Source organism: Poecilia mexicana, unplaced genomic scaffold, assembly GCF_051168715.1.
Source record: "Poecilia mexicana isolate PSO_F unplaced genomic scaffold, ASM5116871v1 scaffold_15, whole genome shotgun sequence".
Classification (NCBI taxonomy): domain Eukaryota; kingdom Metazoa; phylum Chordata; class Actinopteri; order Cyprinodontiformes; family Poeciliidae; genus Poecilia; species Poecilia mexicana.
Window position 1 is genome coordinate 13,765,953 of NW_028263384.1, and position 20,470 is coordinate 13,786,422.

Genomic DNA, 20,470 nt, shown 5'->3' on the forward strand with positions numbered 1-20,470 from the left:
ACCTTGAATTCATCCAGCGCATTTAATCTGTAATTTAAATGTTTATGTGTTATTTTATTATCATCACAACCCCGTTTAATCCCTGCGGGATAAATTATTATTTCTTTCTGGGAAAAAAAAAACAAAACAAAAAAAAAAACAAAACAGAGAGAGCATGCGGTGATGCGCGTGTTTAGAGAAAACAGTCGTTTTAACTGAATGTGCCTTGAACTTTTACTTTCTGCGTTTTTCTTTTTTCTCTCCCATTGATCCGTTGTTACAGTTACAGTTTGAATTCCTGATTCACCTCACTGTCCTCTGCTCCAAAGTGACCCTAACTCGCTCATAGTTATTCCTCTTCTCTTCAGCCCAGGTAGCCTAATAATCCACCCTCCAAAAATAACCCCGGCTCTAACCTTTACAGAACCAATTCGAGTGGACCCGCCTGCTGAATATATTTGAACTTTTGCTGCATTTTTGAATCTTCTTATCCGCCCCGGCTCCGCGCGGCTGTCTCTCTCACCGCAGCTCGCCGGACTCAGTTATTCTGCCATTGGAGCAGCATCGCAGCGTAAATGTTGAGGCAGCAGACAGGCAGATGAAGAATGAGACTCAGTCTGTGGTTTCACAGAGGGCTAATGATGCCTGTGGTGACTACAGGCTACAGTCAGCCCCCTAACGAAGGGAGCTGTGACACAGCCACAAGGGGTCCCATTTAAGCCAGGCACACTCTGAAGTGCACTGTAAGCACCCTCCTTTTTTTTTTTTTTTTTTTTTTTGCTACTGGCCAAGTAAATTCTATGGAATGCCACAAATTTAGCAACCAAAAGCGACTGAAGTCTTTAGAGTTGAGCGGTTGATGTTTAAAAACAAGTCCGGCATCAAAGCGTCAAATATGCTGCCAGTAATTGGTTCTGTAATTTACCCAAAGAGTCCCTCTAACAATCCTTACATCATTATTTCTCAACTTTTTACCATTTTTACCATTTTTTTTTAAATTTTATTTTAACCTACTAATAGTTTACGTTATAGTAATATTTGCCTTATTTTGTCATATTTTCACCACCTTTTTATAGTTCAGGCTCAGAGATAAAAAGAAAGAATTAGATTTAAAGAGGCTCATCCACGCTGTTAATCTCTGGGAAACCTTTAATTTTGCCCTCATACCTGCCTCCCGTTTCACAAAGAGACTGCTGGAGTGCACGCGCGGGCACGCAGGGGCTGTTGTGCATGTGGGTGCGTGAGAATGTGGCCATGCATGCTGGTGTGTGTGTGCGCACATGTGCATGTCCATATGTGTGTGGGTGAAGTGGATGATATTGAGTCTGACTTCATAAATCACCCAGACACTGATAAACTCCCCATGCACCCACACACCGCTAATGGGCAACCCTTAAGGAGTGTGAGTGTCTCGTGCGGCGTTTGATTCAACATTTATTAACCCCCTCACACACACACACACACACACACACACACACACACACACACACACACACACACGCGCGTCCGTGCGTGTTTTCTCTCTCTCTCTCTCTCTCTCCCTATTTCTCTCTTTTTCTCTCTCTTTCTCACGCACACACACACACACGCACACAAGCGACACACACTTATTTGAGCCCCTGAAAGAGTGGGGATACGGTTGGTGGCATCCGTAGCATCAGTGCTGGGTTCTGACCTGGCCGGGCTGTATTAATCACAGCCCTATAGTAGCTAAGATACATTCTGGCTCATACAAGCTGCAGCAGAGACAACAACAACAGCCTCTGCATTTCCTAACATTAGTTTCCTTCTCATAACTTATATCCTGTCTCCAACTCCCCGCTTCCCATCTCATATCCTGGCACCCCTCCTCATTATAGAACAATTTTCTGCCCCCACATCAAACACAAACACACTCTGCACTTCCATCTCCTTCTCTTCATACATGTCGGCTCATAATTCTGCCGTTATCACGACCTGAACCCCTTTGGAACAAGTCCCGACGCTTAGTCCCCCCTCGCCGCCGCCACCACCAACTCCCCCGGCCCCGCCCCGCAGAATTAATGACGCAGCCGCATTGCCGATTTCATAAACAGCCATTCTTCCAGAAGAAGTTTGCGCGCTTGAGATATATAAAGCTACAACTTTCTGGTGCGTGTTAAGCTCAGCTGCAGGCAGCGCGGCCTTGCTGGGGGAACCAGAGGAGGATCCAGCATGCAGATAGGCAGCCTCCAACACTCAGACAGACATTGGGATAGATATCTGGATACACAGACATTAGACCGGGTTTTTTTGGCTGCCGTATCGGGTTTCCTCCCCCAGTGTCTGTCTGCCGGGACGGCCTTTTTCTCGGAGGCCCTGACACCGAGGCACCACACAGCCAGCCACGACAGCTGCCACAGCAGCGTCTAATACCAACACACTCCATGCTCCAGCGCTACTACAAAGAGAACCAGCGTTTCAAACATGGCACACTTTGATGCTCTTGTAATGATCTTTGTCTGTTGTTTTGAGACAGAAACCAGGAGGACGTAGGATTCGTGTGGTGCCTCCTTTTTTGAATGTTGGTTTCTTGAGAACAAAGAGACTGATCTCTATAGCAGTAAGTTGAAGACTAAATGAGAGAAAGAGAAAAAAAAAAAAAAAAAAAAAGCACTCCTCGTGGTATCAGCATGCGACCTTGTGTCAGTGAGAACCCGAGCGTTGGGTTTTTTGGGCTCCCTGATTAGGAACGGCTGACGAATGGCCGTACATTACGTGAGAGCGATTACCTTTGAGTGTGCACATATCAATCTGCGACTGTGCAGCGCACTTGTCAGCGTGGTAAGGAGAGTGTCTCAGCCTGGAGAAAGTGCAGGTCTAGCCTTGGTCATGTTGATGGAGGGGCGGCACTTCAGAGGCTCCAGGACCCCATGGCACCAGTCTCCCCAGTCCCCCAGACAGACTGGGAGCATCTGGGCTCTGTCAGCGCCTCTGGCCCCTGCAGACTCCGATCTATATGACGGGAGAGAGGAGTGCAATGGATCAGGCCGAAGGAAAATATGAGCCAGATTCCTCTGCCTCGTGCAAAAGATATTCTGTGCCAGTAAGCGTGTAATGTGGATGTGAGGCAGCATTAAAAGGATTTTTTTTTTTTTTTTTTTGAAGTGAGACTTTGTTAAAAGGTTATAAGCTGCTAAAATCCTACCTGTACTAGATAGTCCTGCTTTTGTCTTCCAGATTAGTTTGACCTGCAGGCTAACATGAGACCTACGTGAACTTAAACCGTCTTAAAACAACTTCAGATTTAAAATTCATTGTAATTTATGAGAAGACTATTATATAAATTTGGAGTAAATTGTCACGTTTGCATTTGGTGGTTAGTTACAGAGACGCTGATGATTATTTACATGGTAAAAGGAGGTAATAAATGATATGTTTTTCATTTTTACACCACTTTTAAATCAGGAGGTTACTCCGATGAAATAAAATGTTGAAATGACCCGGAATGGGCTGCAAACAAGTTTCCTAAAATCGTCATCTTTATTTATTAAAGCTGTTTTAAACAATAATGTGGTTGTAAATGTTTCACAATCCAGTTTCTGTTCTAGCAGCTGGGGTTAAACACTTTTATAGCAGGTTTTACCAACACCACCTGGCAATATTAAAAACTGAGCAGTGTTTAAGAACTCAGTCAGAAATGAGTTTTAAGGATCCAGATGAGAATATCACATTGCAACTTTTTAACAGAGAGCCGATCAACATCAGGAAGATGAGAGACAATGCTTTTCTTCTATTGCTAATCCAACTTTGTAAATGTTGACGCCCGTTGCTTTTACCTTATTTTTTTGGGGGGGGGGGGTGCCCAGTGTCAAAACTTGTGATGATGGAAATGCAAAGAGCTAGTTCCTTTAACTCATCAAGATCAATGGTAGTTCAACACCTTCTGAATCCATTTTTCGTTTAGCTAACTATTGGTCACTATGTAAATACGCCTCTAATACAAGTTTAAATGTTCAGGATTATCTTCAACCTGAGAGCTAACGCACAAGCCTCATCATTTAAATGAATAACTATTTTAAACAGAAAATGACCTCTTTGCTGTTGGCTTATCTTAGACTAGCTAGCTAACTAGACTGTTATCTACCTCAGGTAAGATATTAACCACTTATAACATCTCAACAGTATCCCACTTAAAATGTCCTATGTCTCTCTTTAAAGGCCCTGATAGCATTAATTTTGCATGGTGTGAAATTGAGGTTATAGATTGGCTCCTAATACTTAAAAAGGCCTGTTTATTAACTGTCCAATTAAGAATTAATTAAAAGCACGTTTCTAAATATGTGCAAAGCTGGTTCTGAGCAGAAACATCAACATGCGTCTGATAGAAATCACTCCAAAGTTCCCTTATGAAAGAGAGTAATGATTTGATCACTCCAAAGCTCTGCCACATGGAAACTGATACACTCGCTCGCCAACACTAATTAATCCATACACTAAATTAGGAATATAAATGGTGGTCCCATTTTAACAAGGTCGTTTTTAACTTCTCCCTTTACACTTTAACGGCGTCGGAAAGGAAAAAAGAGGAGAGGGGGGAAAAAAAAAATACACAACTCCTATCAATGCGTTTCGCTTATTATGATTGACGATTGATGATTAAGTCCTCCAGCTGACACACACCGCCAAAGCCGGTGAGTTGGAATTGGATGTGACACATACACAGTTCTGCGTGTTAGGTAATTCGTTGACGAGGGGCCAAATTCATTTATGGAACAGCGGTATTGGCAGGCGTGGACACTCTCTGCAAAAACAACGATAATCACAGAGGTTTGGCGCGGCGTGACAAGGACTCTTCAGGGAAAGGCCCTTACACGCTGCTTTGTTGGCCGTCCCTCCCTAAGATGGAGGGAAACATCCGTCGCTTGGTCTTAAGACAAGAGTTGCACTGGAGAGGGTTTTTTTTTTCTTCCTTTTTTTTTGAGTTAGGTGGTGCTGAATTCAATAAAACGGCTCGCACTTTATCAGGTATGTATAGAAATGTACAAAATTGGATTGTGCAGCAGTCCTTCCACTTCCTTTTTTCCCCTCCTGATATTGATGAAATAAAGGGTCTGATAAATCCACTGTAATGAAACATGAGGGGGACCCTGTTGCAAGTCATTTAATCTCTTTCCGCATTCTCCATTTTTTCTGCTAATGAGCCTTATTGACAATCAAACAGAAGCTGTCATCCCCCAGGATGCAACACTCCCAGCCCCTGCGTGTTTGTCATAGTGTCCTGGCAATCAGAGCTGCCTGCACGACCAGGCTGGCAGTTAGTGGTTCTCACAGCAGCGCTGCCTGAAAATGGCACACTTCCTGTAGAGTTGCAGCTGCCACCTCTGCTACTTCCATTACTTTCTATAGCATGCAGATGTTGTATCAACATTCCCTGCCAAGGGGACTGCAATAACTGCGAGATTCATGCCATGTTTCAGAGGCACGTCAATTTCTCAAGTGGCACAATTAAAGAGGGAAACACTGTAACAGGTTTTTCACAGGCGCTGAAATCGGAAAAGGGCTTTTTCACTTTTTCACTCTTTTTTTTTTTTTTCTCAAAGGAGGGCTGTTTCATAAGGGTTCAGAAATCCACCCAATTTTTACTGCCCTCTTCCTGAGTTGAGCTTTTCTGTGAGCCTTTGTGCGGCAGACCTGTTGTGACCCACAGCGGATATGGAAATGGGGCTAAGGTTTTATGGGCCAAACGGATTGGACACACTCGAGCTCAGGGGGCATGAATATTGGATGTTATTTCTGCTCCCTTTTTATGTAATCCATTGCCAATACATTATTAATAGATGATATCATATCCAGAACTATACTGGACAAAGCACTACACAGGACTAGTATGAAAGGAGCTCTATATGCTGGAGACTGTGGCAGAAAATACAGTTCAAGTGATATTATTTTATCACTGCAGCCCTGCATGCCTGTGCCAAGAAATCCACACACTGTAATTTGTAGGCTAAGCGAAGTTCATATACAGTCCCTTGCAAAAGTATTAATACCCTTGAGCTTTTTCACATTTTGTCATGTTACAACCTTAAACTCCAATATGTGTGTGTGTGTGTTTTGTCTTGTTTTAATCTCTTGATGGGTCAGCATAAAGTAATAGAGAAGTGGAAGGCACATGATGTACACGATTCTAGTAGTTCTGCAAAATAAAAGTAAGTAAAGTGTCCTGTGAATAGATCCTCCGTCCCCTTTAACAACTGCCCTCAGAAGTCATATAATTTCAGTAAATAATTTTACTTGGTTGCATTTTGAACTAATATGAATCCAGCTAAAAAAAAAAAAAAAAACAAGGCAGTGTGCCTTCAGGACTGGAGTTAGAAAACATTGACATTAGAGATTTTTTAATGCAGTAGGGTAGTAAAACAATCACCAGAGCTTTGACCGTGTTATGGAGTACTGTCCAGTCAGTAGACTTATAATGGAAATAGTATGGAAGAACTGCAAACCTGTATAATGTTGTAGCTCAGGTACAACTATCTCCACGGTGAAACGTGGTAGTGGGAGCATCGTGCTCTAGGGACGGTTTTCTGCAGCTTTTACAGGGAAGCAGGTCAGAGTTGAGGGAAAGATTGATGGCAAATATGTATTTTGTTTATTATTATTTATAAAAAAAAAAGAGAAAGTAATCCTTTCAACCAACTCTATGTTGGTTTATCAAGTAAATCCCAATTAAAGACACGGAGTTCAGTTTATATCACATTACAAAATGTGTAAATTTATAGTTTTGCAGGGCACTGTGCAGGGAAAATATGGTGAACGTTTTATTTGCATCAAGGGGTAAATCTGGCTTTTCCTTTCCTGGTTTGAAATGCCCTGAAACATTGATGAAGTATCAAATGACATGTGAATACAAGTTTAATGGACGCCGAACCACTGGGATATTTTGCTCCTGCTTCTCGGCTGCAGCGAGTGAAGTGGAAATCTTTGCAAGGATTGAAAAGATTTCCACTTTTCACAAGTTTTCCTTACAAAGCTCACTCCCAGAGTACAGCAACAGGGGAGCGGTGTCTTATCTGATGTTCAGAATCACAGACAGGAGGCTGCTCTAATGTAGGACTGTTTAAAAAAAAAAAAAGGACCGGGGAAGATGGGGTGGAGTGGGGGGGTCATGTCTTATTTTGATTCAAATACTGAATTGTTCAAAAAGGTCAGATTTGCTTCATTTTTAAGTTATGGTCTCGGTTCGTACAGTTTTTATGACTCTCAAAAGTGTTCTCCGTCTCGTGCATAAGCTACAGGAGAGTTGCAGCCACTTTTTTTTTTTTTTTTTTCTGCACTCAGCGGTTAAAACAAATCCCCTCTGTCAAAGAGCAAATCCTTAAAAAGTACTCCTCGGCATTGCCCACCGCGCAGAGAAGATAAACCGTCGTCCACCTCCTAGTTTTATGACCTGTCTCGATATTGAGCAACATAATGCCCCCCCAAGCATGAATGCAAACGCCTCTAAGTATACAACTTACATAGGGAGAAGATGTGCGGGGTAATATATATTCTCTTTTTAAGGTCAGTTTGAATTGTTTTTTCTCCTGGGAAAGCGCAGGTTGATAAAGAGCAAACAAAACCCTCTTTTCTGAATGCTTGTCCTCCATGGCCTCAATGAAGGTTTCATTCCTTTATATCGTCCAGCCCAATTCCCAGCATGCACGGCCATTGTGGCGCTTTCAACTGAAGCTCTCCATTGACTGGCTCATTGTCCGGTCGCTCTTTTGTGCCGCGCTATCACCGGAGCACAATCTTTCACCTGAACAGCTCAGGAGCTCACAGGCAGGATGTGGTCACATTAAAAAAAAACAAAAAAAAAAACAAGCGAGTCACCCACATAGATGCCAGGCTGCGTAATTAACCCGACACTGATGAAGAAATATTTGAAACTTTAAAAACCTCCAGCGATGCTTCTTAATAACGTGGTCATTAGTCATGCTCAGGGTGCCTGCGTCACACAGAGATGTTCAATATTACAGCTTGGGCTTTTATTACGGAGACGACTTTTTCTATTCCCCCCACCCTAACCCGCCCCTTCTTTTTTTTTTTTTTTGAAATATAACAATACACGAGCAGATGTTTGAAGAGTGGCCCTCGGCAACACAAGGCTAGTTAAGATCGATATTGCTTTCAATATTTCTTTCCTTTGACAGATAACCAGTACGGAGGAAAGTCTTGATAAGAGTGGCAACATATGGATGCGGTAAGCTTCGCTTTCTTTTGATTGTGTGACCCCGTGACCCGTGCCTCTGTTTGAGAGCAAGGCAGCCACATGGTACGGTGGGGGTCTGTCAGGCTCTGGTTATGGGGCATTATTGACCCAGGATTTATAAATATTTAATGCACACATTAAGATCATGGTGGAGGGTGGCCATTAGAGTTCTCCAATAAAAGAGGCTCTCACGATGATTGAATGGTGTGGCAGAGCTACTGGCTGTTTGTTGGGTACAAAGAAACCTGCTGAGACTATATATACTGTACCTCCAGCCTGCCTGGCAGGCTTCAGAGCTGTTAAAGCACCCAGCAACTGAGCTAACTTGTCATTTTTTATATATACATTAGACTTTTTTTACCCTCTGATTTTAGTCTTTAAAAAGAGGTTTAGTTAAATTGTTATAAGGAATTGACATGTAGCCTACAGTAGATAATTCCTGGCTTTTTTTTTTTTTTCCTGGTGTAAATCGAGATTGGATGATCAAGTAGATTGGAGTAGTAGAAGAGTGGCAAAACCCAAACTAGTGTCAAAAACATGTTAGTGGTTAAGGCAAATCACATTTTATCATCACGTTTTATTAGGTGGTTAGAAAGTGATTATTTACAAAGGGAATAAAGGTTGGAGGCGGTGAGCCACCAGTGACCTTCCTGAGTGAAACATGGACTGGAGAACATGTCGGGCTTTTCCAAACTCAGTAACGACCTCAAAGAACAGTAAGGCAGGGTAAAAATAAATAAAACAGGCTTCCTATAAACACTGTAATATTTTTGCTTTTCAAACTGTTGTATTTTGCATAGTTGTTTAAGCTGGACACTCCTTACCTCACGAGAAAATTCATTTTCCAAAACAGACTCCGAATTAACTACGATTGCTGCCGAAGCGAAATTATTCCAAAGAAATATTTTGTAATGCGTCTAAAAGACATTTATTAGCTGTCAGTAGCAACACTTACTGCAAATAAAATACACACATTTGTAAAAACGGTTAGAGTACGTTTGTTTTTGTATCAGACAGGTAGCTCCATTCTCCATGTAACTAATCACCAGCTTCACTTTAAACAACCCTCAAATGTAATGCAGTTCCAACTAATCTGGTTTTACACAGATAAAGATGTTAATGGAGTTATTTACAGCAGGTAGGTAATTAACTGCCTAAAATAATTTAACAGAGCTTCTCTTCAGCAATCCCAATTTTGTGCGTCTGCTTTCTTCGCTGCATTGATTAATATCGAGTTTGCTTGTTTGTTTATTTTTTTTTTACCCTCCACCCCCCCATCTCCAAAAACGAATACTAAAAAAAAAAAAAAAGAAAAAGCACAAAGCAGAATGCAACGTGACGGATCGAAACCTGTGTATCCGACACAGATAACGCAGGGAGACAGTTGTGTGCACGTTGTTATCAGATGCACCGGGTTATCAGGGAAATTATTTGAAGCCTGCAGAAAATGAAATTGCTGCTTTCGGTGCGTCTGTCCTTTGCACTATCAGCAGCTCCTGGTGGATCTCCTGCGCCGCCGAGATCCGCGCACGCTGGCTGGCATAATAAGCCGCTGATATGCTGATTGCCACTCGGGTTGCTGTCATTTAATTGTGCATTAAAGGCAGACGTGGCCTCGGACAATGGCGCCTTGATGAGAAATTGACATTTTGTGACCTGCGCTCCGCGAGCGCTCAGGATGCCAGATAAGATGCTCAGTTGTTTTTAAGGAGAACCACTGTTCTTCCCTCAAACACTTCTATCCTCCTGTTTGACCCACTTGATGAGTATAGATTTCACAGCCCCCCCACACGCCATCCCCCCTTTAGCACTCAAACTATAAGAGGTTCAAAACGATACCAGGCCTTATAGACAAAGGATAACCTTGCTCTTTCAATGTATCGATTCTTTATTAACTAGGTGGCTTAATGCAATGAAATGAGGGATTTGAATGAGCCCCATTTGGGGTGCTTTGAATAAAAAAAGCTTGCACTGTTTATGAATGACTACAATGAACCTTTGAAGCACCACAGATGCAGGATGTGCTCACACAGAGACCAGCAGAAACACATTCAGAATGCTTCGCTGAAAGAATATGAGGAAAGAGCAGTTTTCATCTTTTTTATGGATGTTACACTTTTTCCACAGGTTCAAACAGTTATCTCCATAGCAATGTCTAAATACTACATCTTACAGATGAATCACAGGTTTTGTCTACTGTCTTTTCTCTTGTCTTTTTTTTTTTTTGTATTTGTTTATTTGTTTCTTTGTTCCTGATTGTCAGTTTATCTGCCATCCAAACTGGGCTTAAAACTGAAGAAGTCCACAGTTGAGGGGCTATTATGTTTTTTTTACTGAAAATTTTAATAAAACATCACTTAGTCATTTCTGTTTCCATTCCAAATGCTGACATTTTTAAATTTTCTTCCCTGTAAACACATGTAAGCTATGTGGCAGAGTCTTAAGTGGTGAGTAAAAATGACTTCTATACATTCTACAAAACAGGAAAAAAATAAAATAAAATAAAAGTACAACCACAAATGGAGTGTTTTTTTTTATCTCCAAGGTCGTCCCTCATGCACATTAGTCTCTATTGGATCTTAACAACTATCATATGGGTCACAAACAATTTATTTGACAATACAACCAACAAAGTTTTCTCCAAAATGGTCTGTATAGATAATTTAAAATCAATATAAAAATAAACAATGAAGTTTGACTTCCCTTTTAAAAAAAATGGACAGAGAGTCTCGACGGTGTAACACAAAAAAGTTTCGAGGATACACATGAAATATATGCACATTGCATTTCATCAAATACAAAAAAGAAAAACAAATGAAGGCAACAGTTCTTGGCTGAATTATCTGTGCTGCATCACTATATTAAGGGCATGACGATTAATACATACATAATGAAAAGCAATATACAAAATTTCAGAGATAAATACATTATTTATAGTTGATATGTTACAAAATTTCCTTCAGTGAGCGCAAGTGTGTATTTGAACAGAAAAATGACAATGACTGACTATATTCCTACATTCTCAATGGGTTTAAATTTTTTTTTTTTTGTTTTTAAACATTTTTTTTTTTGTTGATCTAAAAGAACATGAAAAAGACAGATGTATAAATATTTAGCACAAGTTTGGCAATATCACAATAGTCTACAATTATTTTTTTAACCACATATAAAACACATAAGGGAGTTGGAGCCAAAAGGAGACTGCTCCTCATCAACAAGAAACAGACTTCACAGTAGCCTAGGAATGCATTAATATACAGTGCTAGCAAAAAAGTTGAAAAAACATGGCAAAACACACTTGCTTAAAAGGAAGCTCTAGACGTGGAAGTACATCATATTCATCAACAGAGTAGTGTTTTTGTACACATCAGTGTGCTTGTTGACGTGGAGGATTTTTTTTTTCACTTTTGAAGATGATTTCTAGCTACAATAAATTACAAAATTTAAGTTAAAATGCAGGAATGAAACATGATACAACATCACCCACCCATCTCCACCCCCTTCCCACCCCCGATTAGCCCCCCCCCCAAAAAAAAAAAAAAAAAAAAATGAAATCCTGTTTTTACTTCATATTCATTGTACTTTTATGATCGGCTTTTGCTAAATTATATATTTCATATATTTTTCCAGTTGAAATTCAAACTGTCTTGGCCCCTGTGTAGTTTTCTCACACATAAAAATACAAAAGTCACATTATAAAGACGCACAACTGTTGTGAATCTATTAAAAGAGAGTTGAAACAAAACAAAAAAAAGAAACAACTGAGGCAAACAAGTTTGTTGGCAAATGGACTGTACATCAGTGTTTTTACTTTACAACCAGATGGTGAGTCCACAGAGTCCCTTCCAGTACTGAGAGTGGCTGTCCGAGGCTGAAGCTCAACTCGACAGGTATACAAAATAAATCCTTCATCATCCCGCGTCCTTTTCTCATCAAAGGTTGATAAAATTGTGGGTTAGGGAGGGTAAAGAAAAATAAAATCCCACAGGGAAAAAAAAAAAACAAAACAACAAAATATTGTTCTTGTTAAATCCTTTTTTCTGCAGGTTCTGAAAGTCATTGAAAAGGGGGCGGAGGGGGAAATCTCTTTTTTTTTTTTCTTTCTTCAGAACGAGCAGTTGACTATACATTACACCAGCATTTTGCAGTGTGCTTGGGAACAAGGGGGGAGTGTCCTGTGAAGTGGTAGTGTGTCGACTGGTGCTCGAGATGACAAAAGTGCATTTACATTGGAGGGACAACCAGGCCGGACATGGCTGAGGGGGGGGATAAAGAAAGAACAAGAGAGCAGATTAGTTGAGTTGGTTACAGCAGATTTGGCTTTATTTATTCTAAAAATTGATCAAAACTGAAAGAAAGAAAAAAAAATGAGTGCATGCATGTGTGCAGTGTGCGTGTCGGTGCGTGCTTGTTCAGAGTCCAGCCACCTGATGCTGCACAAGTGCGTGGATGTAAGCCTTTAAATGTTCCTGTTTGCGCATGTGCCTGCGAGTGTTTGCCGTGTCCGCCGGCCCTCGTCGCCGTACGCTCCCCTAACCTCCCTCCTGCTCTGACATTTCAGCCCTCAGCACGCCGCTCCTGCTATGTGTGATATTTCTCCTGCCGTCGGGGTAATGGCAAACAGTGGCCCAGACTCCCAGGAGAGCCGGCTGTGGTGACGACGGAGCAACAACACGGTCATTTCCCACAATGCCGCAACTCGGCTCAGTCTCTCCCACTCGGATTCATTTCTGCGACTTCCTTCCTTTATCTCGCCCTCCCTCCTCCCCCACGTCTCTTTATCATCGACTCAAGTTTTGCCTTCACGTCATTATCCAATAGAGATTAGGCAAGATCAAAAGTAGCTCCCTGTTATTGCGCTAAGACCATCTGCTTTGGATATCATTAGCAACTGTAGCTCGCCCTAAGAGTTTATATATTCAGTATTTTCACATGTTTTAACAATTAGGCAACTAGTGAAGTGCTAGGATGATGTATTAGTGTATTGCTCGCAGTATATTTGTAGAGTCATGGTTGAAATGCTTTTAAGTTTGCCAGCGCAGATGATGGCAAGGCATTGCTCATTAATTTCTGCACATGTATTAATAAGTATGAACGTGTAGCAAGATGAACTTTAATTTCCCACTTCATTAAGCCCAATGTTATTAATCTTGGGGCACGCGCTACAGCTAAGCTTGTTTTCAGTGCAATCATGTTGGTCATGACACACGCACAAAACCTAATAAACATAATTACTAAAACAATTCGCCGAAGGTCTTGTCCTGCGACATCGGAGCGGATCATTTGTATGTAAGGGCAACGAGGATGCATGTATGCATAAACATTTGCACTGTCACTTTCAGACCGGCGCTGTCTTGTTTGCGTGTGTGTGAGAGTGCGTGTGTGTGTGTGTGGGCATGTTCTCTGCAAGAGTGTGTGCCTGAATGTGAACTGAAAGGTGTAAATTGGCCTGTCAAAATGCATATATTTGTAATGATTAATCCCTCACCAAACCGGACAGAGGCCTGAGCAGCGGTATCTGACCAGTAGTCCGTAGGGAAGGGATGAGGGGGTGAGGGGGGCTCACCTTGCAGTCCGTTGCCGTTGGCGCTGGTGCAGGAGGGGGGTGGGGAGGCCTGGGGTCGGACCACAGGGGCGAAGGCGCTCTTTTGTTTAACTGCGGAGACGACAGGGAGGGCAAGGGAAGGAGGGAGGGCGAGAGTGAGAACGTGCTGTGAGTAGTGCTTGAGAGGGGAGAGGGCAGTTAAGGTAAGGCTGGGGTAGAGTTACTGTCAGGGAGGGAGGGGTTGGGGTGGGGGACACATGATCAGTACTCACAGGCCCCTATGATCAACATTTTGGTCCGGCTGAACAAATACAGGTGGCGTGTGGCGAAGTAAACCTAATATTTCCACAATTCTAAGCCACATGTGTGCTCTCTAAAGTCCTGAAACTAAACAAGCTCTTGTGAATGAAGCCTTACATATTATCACCATCAACAATGCGCTCACCCCCAACCCCCCCACACACACACCCCTTTCCTTTCAGAAACGCCTTGTAGAGGTGTGAATGAATGCAGGAGCTGGAATTAAATCAGCAGCAACTTAGAGCTACTACAGCATGCAAGAGTGGCATGCTACTTACTTCCATATGGGGAGTTGGCAGAGGATCCGTTGAGGAACCCCGGGGAGCTTGGCACACCCAGGTTCATGCCGGCATTGCCGTAGCCGTTCATGCTGTTGCTGACTGTGTTGTAGCTCGACTGCTGTGGGGTGCTGCTGGAGATGTAGCCCCTGGGGGACACGCTGCTGGTGTTCCGGCTGTAGCCAACTGGATAACACAAATGGAAGAAGCACAAGGACATTCATTCATTCCTTTCTTTCCGAGGCATTGTCCGGTGATTGAAAGTAAATGGCAGTGGGAATGAACTGGTACAGTCAAGATCTCTATTAAAATGTGATGTTTCTATGATCAGATAGCTCTTTAATCGAGACGCTAGCAAAGCCTCACTGACAAATCCTCTGTTACTGAATGAAGAACGTAAACGATACAACAACTGTAGAGTAGCATAAGAGAGGCAGGAAGTTGAAACAACACATTTCTATTATCTTTCCAGAATTTACATAACATTCAATATGCAAAGTTGCTAGTAACAGCGGTAGATAATCGGTCTTCCTGTAGCAGTAAGTTGTTTGCCCTCCATTAGCAAAGCTGCAGCAAACCACCAATATTGAGCAGTGCGTACACAAGCTTGATTGACAGCACTAGGATCCTCCTTCTAGCTCTGACTGGTTGTTTCTGATAGGAAGTGGTATAAATCTGCAGATGCCAATAGGACCACAAGATTCTTTTCACAGACTATTGGTCTGAAATTATATTGTCAGGACATAGTGGCAACTTTAACGAATATGTAAAAAAAATAATAATGTTTTTTTTTTTAATGAAAGTTATCTACTGCAGCTTTAAGCTGTGACAGAGCAAGACTTTCAGGAGCTAATAAGAAGTCTGAACGGTCAGAAAAGTTTAAGTGTTTTATCCTTTTAAGCTTTCAGCCTCTGTATCTGATGGAGCATGCTGCAGTTGAAAATGTCGGCCACATTCTCCACAGGGAATACACACGTAGATGGCTGTTTTAATAATCCTAGTCTGGCTAATCCTGTTGATAGCTAATATAAGATGCTGAAGACAGCTTAAAAGGCGAGCTGCATAATATTTTCTTTGTTTTAAATTAGCTGTAAAACAGTTTTACAGACACTGTCTCGCGCACACAGGGCATGACATCACGTCTGAGTATAAATACTTATTAATCTAGACACAAGATTATCTATAGTATATCATATCAATACTGTGTGAATTACATATCTGCATAATGTACAGCAAAATTATAGTTGGCTAAAATTAGTAATGGCATGTCAAAGCCTTATGAAAGACAGAATCAGCCAGAAAAAAATCATCTCTGTTTTTTTTTTTATCAAGACATACTCCAAGTTTTGTGTAAAATATATTTAATTTTTAGCTTTATATCATGTTCGAAAACATACCTGGAGTTTTGCTTTGATTCTTTCATGCACCCCTGCCAGCCATTCAGGTTGCCTAAAATGCTCGCTCATACAAAGCACCGCCTATTTTACGCAGAGCTCCTCCTTGGAGCCGCAGTATCCAGCCGAGCTTCCTCCTCACAGAGCACCCCTCGCCCCCCACGCCTCCCCCACTGCGCTCCACCACACTGGCGGCAGCGACAATTAGCAAACATCTGGTGGAAGTTGGGTATGGCTGAGCTCATCATATGAACTACTTCTCAGTCCAACGCTCATATGGATGGTTATAAACGGCACAACTGAAAGGCACGGTTGTGATAACGTGCCGAAGGCGGCATGTCGGAAAGGATTTGAGCTTCTTAAAGAGACAGAGGCTCAAATTCAAGGTGTCAAATTAGAAAGCCAGATTTCTTTTAAGCTGTGTTTGATATATACAAGATTTTTTAAAATAACAACTGAAGGTAACATAATTAATAGATTGTGTTATGAAATGCTGCTATGTGCCTGGGAAACACATAATACCCCTTCTTAAAAAAAAAAGAGAGAAGACTCGCGGACTGGATTAATCCCTTTTTTCGTATTAGGCCATTTTTTATTAGTTATTTTTATTTGAAGCCGACAAAAGGGAGAACATATTTGCCATATTCTTGTAAGTCCCTGGGTATTCCTCTTAGAAGCACCTGCAATCCTTCTGCAACCCCCTTTTGAGCACCTCTAAGTTATGGAGCTAACCCCCCCCCCCGCCAAATCACACACCTTGGTCATTCCCTTGTGACTCTGACACGTTGACTGCTAGCTGGCTGCTGAAGGAGTTGACTCCCATCATGCCGTGGGAGGCTGTGTTGGCGAGAGAGGGAATCTGGTTGTGGTTGCGGGGAACGCTGTATAGGGCTTCTGCGATGTCAGCTGCCCTCTTCAGAATGATCTCCTGAGAGGCAAAAAAAGAAGGCAAAGGGTTTTTTTAATGCATAATACATGGCTGTTGAGTTGACTCGCGGCACTATATTCCTTCAGATATAGTCCTGAATATGGGCCTTAATTATGTCATCAACAATTCTTTGTGTAAATCAGACACGCCGAGAGGATTTCTGAGGTACCTGATTATTGTGGGGCATCCCGTATAGGGCTTCGACGAGATCAGCCGCCCTCTTCAGTAACACCTCCTGATTAGGGAAACAGGGAAAGGAAATAAATACAACTCCCACAACAGTTTTTTTTTTTTTAGCCTGAGGCCTCTGTCAAACCAAAGAGAAGACCCCTGCTTTTAGGAAGATTTTTGCAGTGATTAACATGTTTCTGCAGGCAACAGGTTATTCAAGTCAAAACAGTCCAGTTTTATCCCTTATCCCTTAAATAATAGTGTAAAATGTTTGTTTTGGCGTCCAGCTCAAATTAAATAATAATGCCAGTATTCAGTGGGCCCAAATAGTGGGAAAGTGGTTCAAGGAGCATCAGAGCACCAGGTTTTTAGGTGCTCAGGCCTGAAAATGTTTGATGCACTTGAAAACATGTTACAAAGGAGCCTTACCATCCCATCAATACAAATCTCAAAAGAAGGGATCATAATTAGTTTGAAACACCAAAAAACAAAGGCATCAGATGATGATCCAACAAAATATACACCACTATTAGTTTTGTTATTGCTTTTGAGGGGGAAGTGGGGATGTGTGACGTCACTGCACATGCAGAATAAGTATGACGCGCAGAGAGCTGAACAACAGTGTTAAAAAGTGCTATGAAATGTTTACATAAATAAGAGCCACCTAGATTTAAGAGGCACCGGAGGTAAATTTATACAGCACGACCATTTTGCTCCTTCCAACCATGCAGAGCAGTGAATAATGTTCCCTATCTTAATTAAACTGGCATAGTCCTTTAAAAACAACACCTCACCCCTGATTCCGAGCTTCACGTTTGCTCCGGAGTTCAGTGCCGAGTCCCCTCTCTTCAGAACAATAAAGTGAATTAGCTCTGGGTTAATCTAGTTCTGTTGTAATGACATTAAGGAATTTTTCAATTAACCTCTTTGACTGGCTGTTGCAAAGGACTTCACAAATGACTTCCCATCCAGCAAGAGCTGGGTGCTCGTGCCTTGGGGACACGGATGCTCAGGATGTGGTCTTATCCATGTCTGCATGCTTGCCCCCGCTTGACAATGCGGATTAGCTGTGTTGCTTTGGCTCTTAACGGTGAAAATGAGTTGGCCCCGGATCCCGAACCCCCCCACGCACCCTCCATTCACCCCCACCCAGTCAACCACACACACACTCTCTGTTTTGGGCTTTCGGCTAGGTGGGGCTTGGCCCATTTGTGTGTCTTTATCGGCTCTTTGAATTCAGCACTTACAATTAAATCCCTCTCCAGAAACCAGGCTGCTCTCTTTGTTTTCCATAATACAGAAGGCAGTTTGCTGTATGAAAACCCTCTCCTCCTCTTAAGAGTGCATTTAATCTGACAAAGGCAAGTTGCAGTCATTGCTGTTGTGTGTGTGTGTTTTTTAAAATGCTCTCTTGTTGTCACCTGCTGTAGAGCAGAGATTTGTCGACTGTGCTGTTAGAACTCCGGTTAAAAGCAATGCAAATCTGTCACTAGAAACATCTCAGATGGTGCTTGTTTTCTTCCCACATTCACTGTGTTTTCTTTTGCAGGCCTCGGTAATTTGTCTGAAGTGTTCCATCACTTGGCAATGGCAGTGTGGGATTAAGACGGCAGCTGCCGTAAATGAATGTAAACACAGCCTTCGCGCCTTCAAACAGCGGCCTCCAAGACTTGGCCTGCGTCTCCGCGGCACGGCGTATGCAGTGTGTGTACGCAGCGTGTGTAAGGGGGCCCCCCTTTCATCCTAAGGAGCATAGCTAGCCACCGTCCTTGATTTATCAAGATGAATCGCTGTAGGAGCCACTTGCAGCGTGTGCCATGCTCTCTTATAGAAACATATCGCTTAATCCACCCCAAGTTACCGGATGGGTGGCTCTTAGAATGGGCATTTACCTCTGAAATTGGTGTGTATGCTCAACGTTGCATGCATCTAGTTTGCATACAAATAAAGAATTATGGTTGTCGTGAAGCAGGTAGACTAAATGAGAGTACCAGCTGTCTTGATGTGTTCTCATCAGGCAGAACAGATTTTTCTCTCTCTTGCTGAGTGAGATAAAGTGGTTTCCTTTCTTTTTGTCTGCAGTTAATAATTACCAATAATCTATTCTATCATATTTCAAGATCTCCTACATGGCTCTCAATTTTAAACAACAATTAAAGCAATTAAGACTGTCGCATTCGGAAGCCATGTTTCATTCTCCGCGAACCGTCCTCTCCCTCCTTGTCCATATGGTACTTTGCAGCAGTGACATAAGGACAGCTTGGGAAAAAAAAGAGAAAGAGGAGGGGAGAAAACGATATTGCCTCTCATCCTTAATCTGTCGTTTACCGCGTGGTGTCTTAACTAACCAAGCTGACTCGCCGGGGCTATGCTTAAGTGGCAACCTAGTCATATCGGCGGATGATGAGAAGTGCTGCACCCAATCAAGGAAGGAAGTTTGTTTTCTTCTGACGAGACGCCTTCATGCGCATCAGCTCATGCTGTGAATACGATTAGCACGGAATAGCGTTCCGAGGGCATTTCCATGTAAATCTCAAATGCTGCTCCGGCATAAGTGTAATTGGCTTTCTTGTCATGGAGACATATCTGAACACACCATGTTAAATTGAAACAATTAACGGCTTCGAATGATTTCTGCTGTTCTGTGACAAATGCGTGACTGATTTCGGCTATTGTTTGGGACTGTTCTGCATAAAAGGTCTCGTGCTCTGCCAACAAACGCTCCGATGACTGATCACCTAAGATTTAAAAGCCGGTTCATGTTATTGCCGAGGCATAAAATTGAGGGGAAGAGATCCAAAATGACGTCTTGTAAAAAAAATTAAAAAAATAAAAAAATCTAACAATAAGGAGTCTTCAAGCACTAGATTAACATGGATGTTGTATTTATATTATCACAGTTAATAAAAGAGGGCCTAGGTTATGTAGCTTGGAGTGCTAATGCCATTATAAAACTGTAAGGCAATTACTCTGTTAGCTCTAGCCTGAGGTAATGAATGCATTTAGAAGCATAGGGCCATTAGATGAAGGTACTTCAAAGAGCACAGGAAGAGAGATTCATTTAAATACATGGGTAATTGCTTGACATGAACACATTTGTAATATTTTCTCCTTGTGGATTACACAAAGAATTGGAAAAGAATGGGCTTATGCTCATTTTGGGGAGGAGGGGGGAACAAAAAGAATCCAAAGCAATCAGCTTAATAATAAAACAATATTGAGTTTCCACTTTTAATTTTATAATGAATCTAATTTGTTGCAGAGGAGAGAAATTGAGTGTGATATAATGTGATATCCAGTCTATTTGTCCATTACTGCCAGAGGGCACAAAATGGTATTATAAATTGTCTTTTTTATATTATGAATAGAAAATTGTTTTATAACAAGATCTTAAAAAGGAGGGTGAATTCTAAAGTCTCTCTTCACTTAACGCCATGCCCGCAAACCAATCTCCTTTCTCATCACTTGACTGCTCACACTTATTACTTTCATATTCACCCTGGACTTTGCATTGAATTTTTATATCTCCTCTCCTCCCACAGGGTCAGGCTGTCATCTGCGATGTTGTCTTAGAATTACGAGGTAAACTTCAATCAGAGGCAGCTTCCCCCCTTTTTTTCTCTGTGTAGCAACAATATTAGCGTGCATCCCTTGCTATCCATGAGC

The 20,470-nt window shown here is 42.0% G+C and overlaps 1 protein-coding gene across 5 annotated transcripts in view; it reads right to left on the minus strand.

Annotated features, from left to right (window-relative positions):
- Positions 1–11,770: 11,770 nt before the first annotated feature.
- ebf3b (EBF transcription factor 3b) overlaps positions 11,771–20,470 on the minus strand; it is an 87,031-nt gene continuing 78,331 nt past the window's right edge. For 3 of the 5 annotated variants that reach the window (XM_014980748.2, XM_014980747.2, XM_014980745.2), the window contains exons 12-16: positions 16,803–16,868; positions 16,462–16,633; positions 14,312–14,497; positions 13,677–13,844; positions 11,771–12,444 (exon numbers count right to left, since the gene is read on the minus strand). In XM_014980748.2, the coding sequence (XP_014836234.1) occupies positions 12,413–12,444; positions 13,677–13,844; positions 14,312–14,497; positions 16,462–16,633; positions 16,803–16,868 (624 nt within the window). In that variant the 3' untranslated portion in view covers positions 11,771–12,412. The remainder of the gene's footprint in view (positions 12,445–13,676; positions 13,845–14,311; positions 14,498–16,461; positions 16,634–16,802; positions 16,869–20,470) is intronic. The other 2 variants (XM_014980751.2, XM_014980750.2) reach the window with 1 other exon arrangement.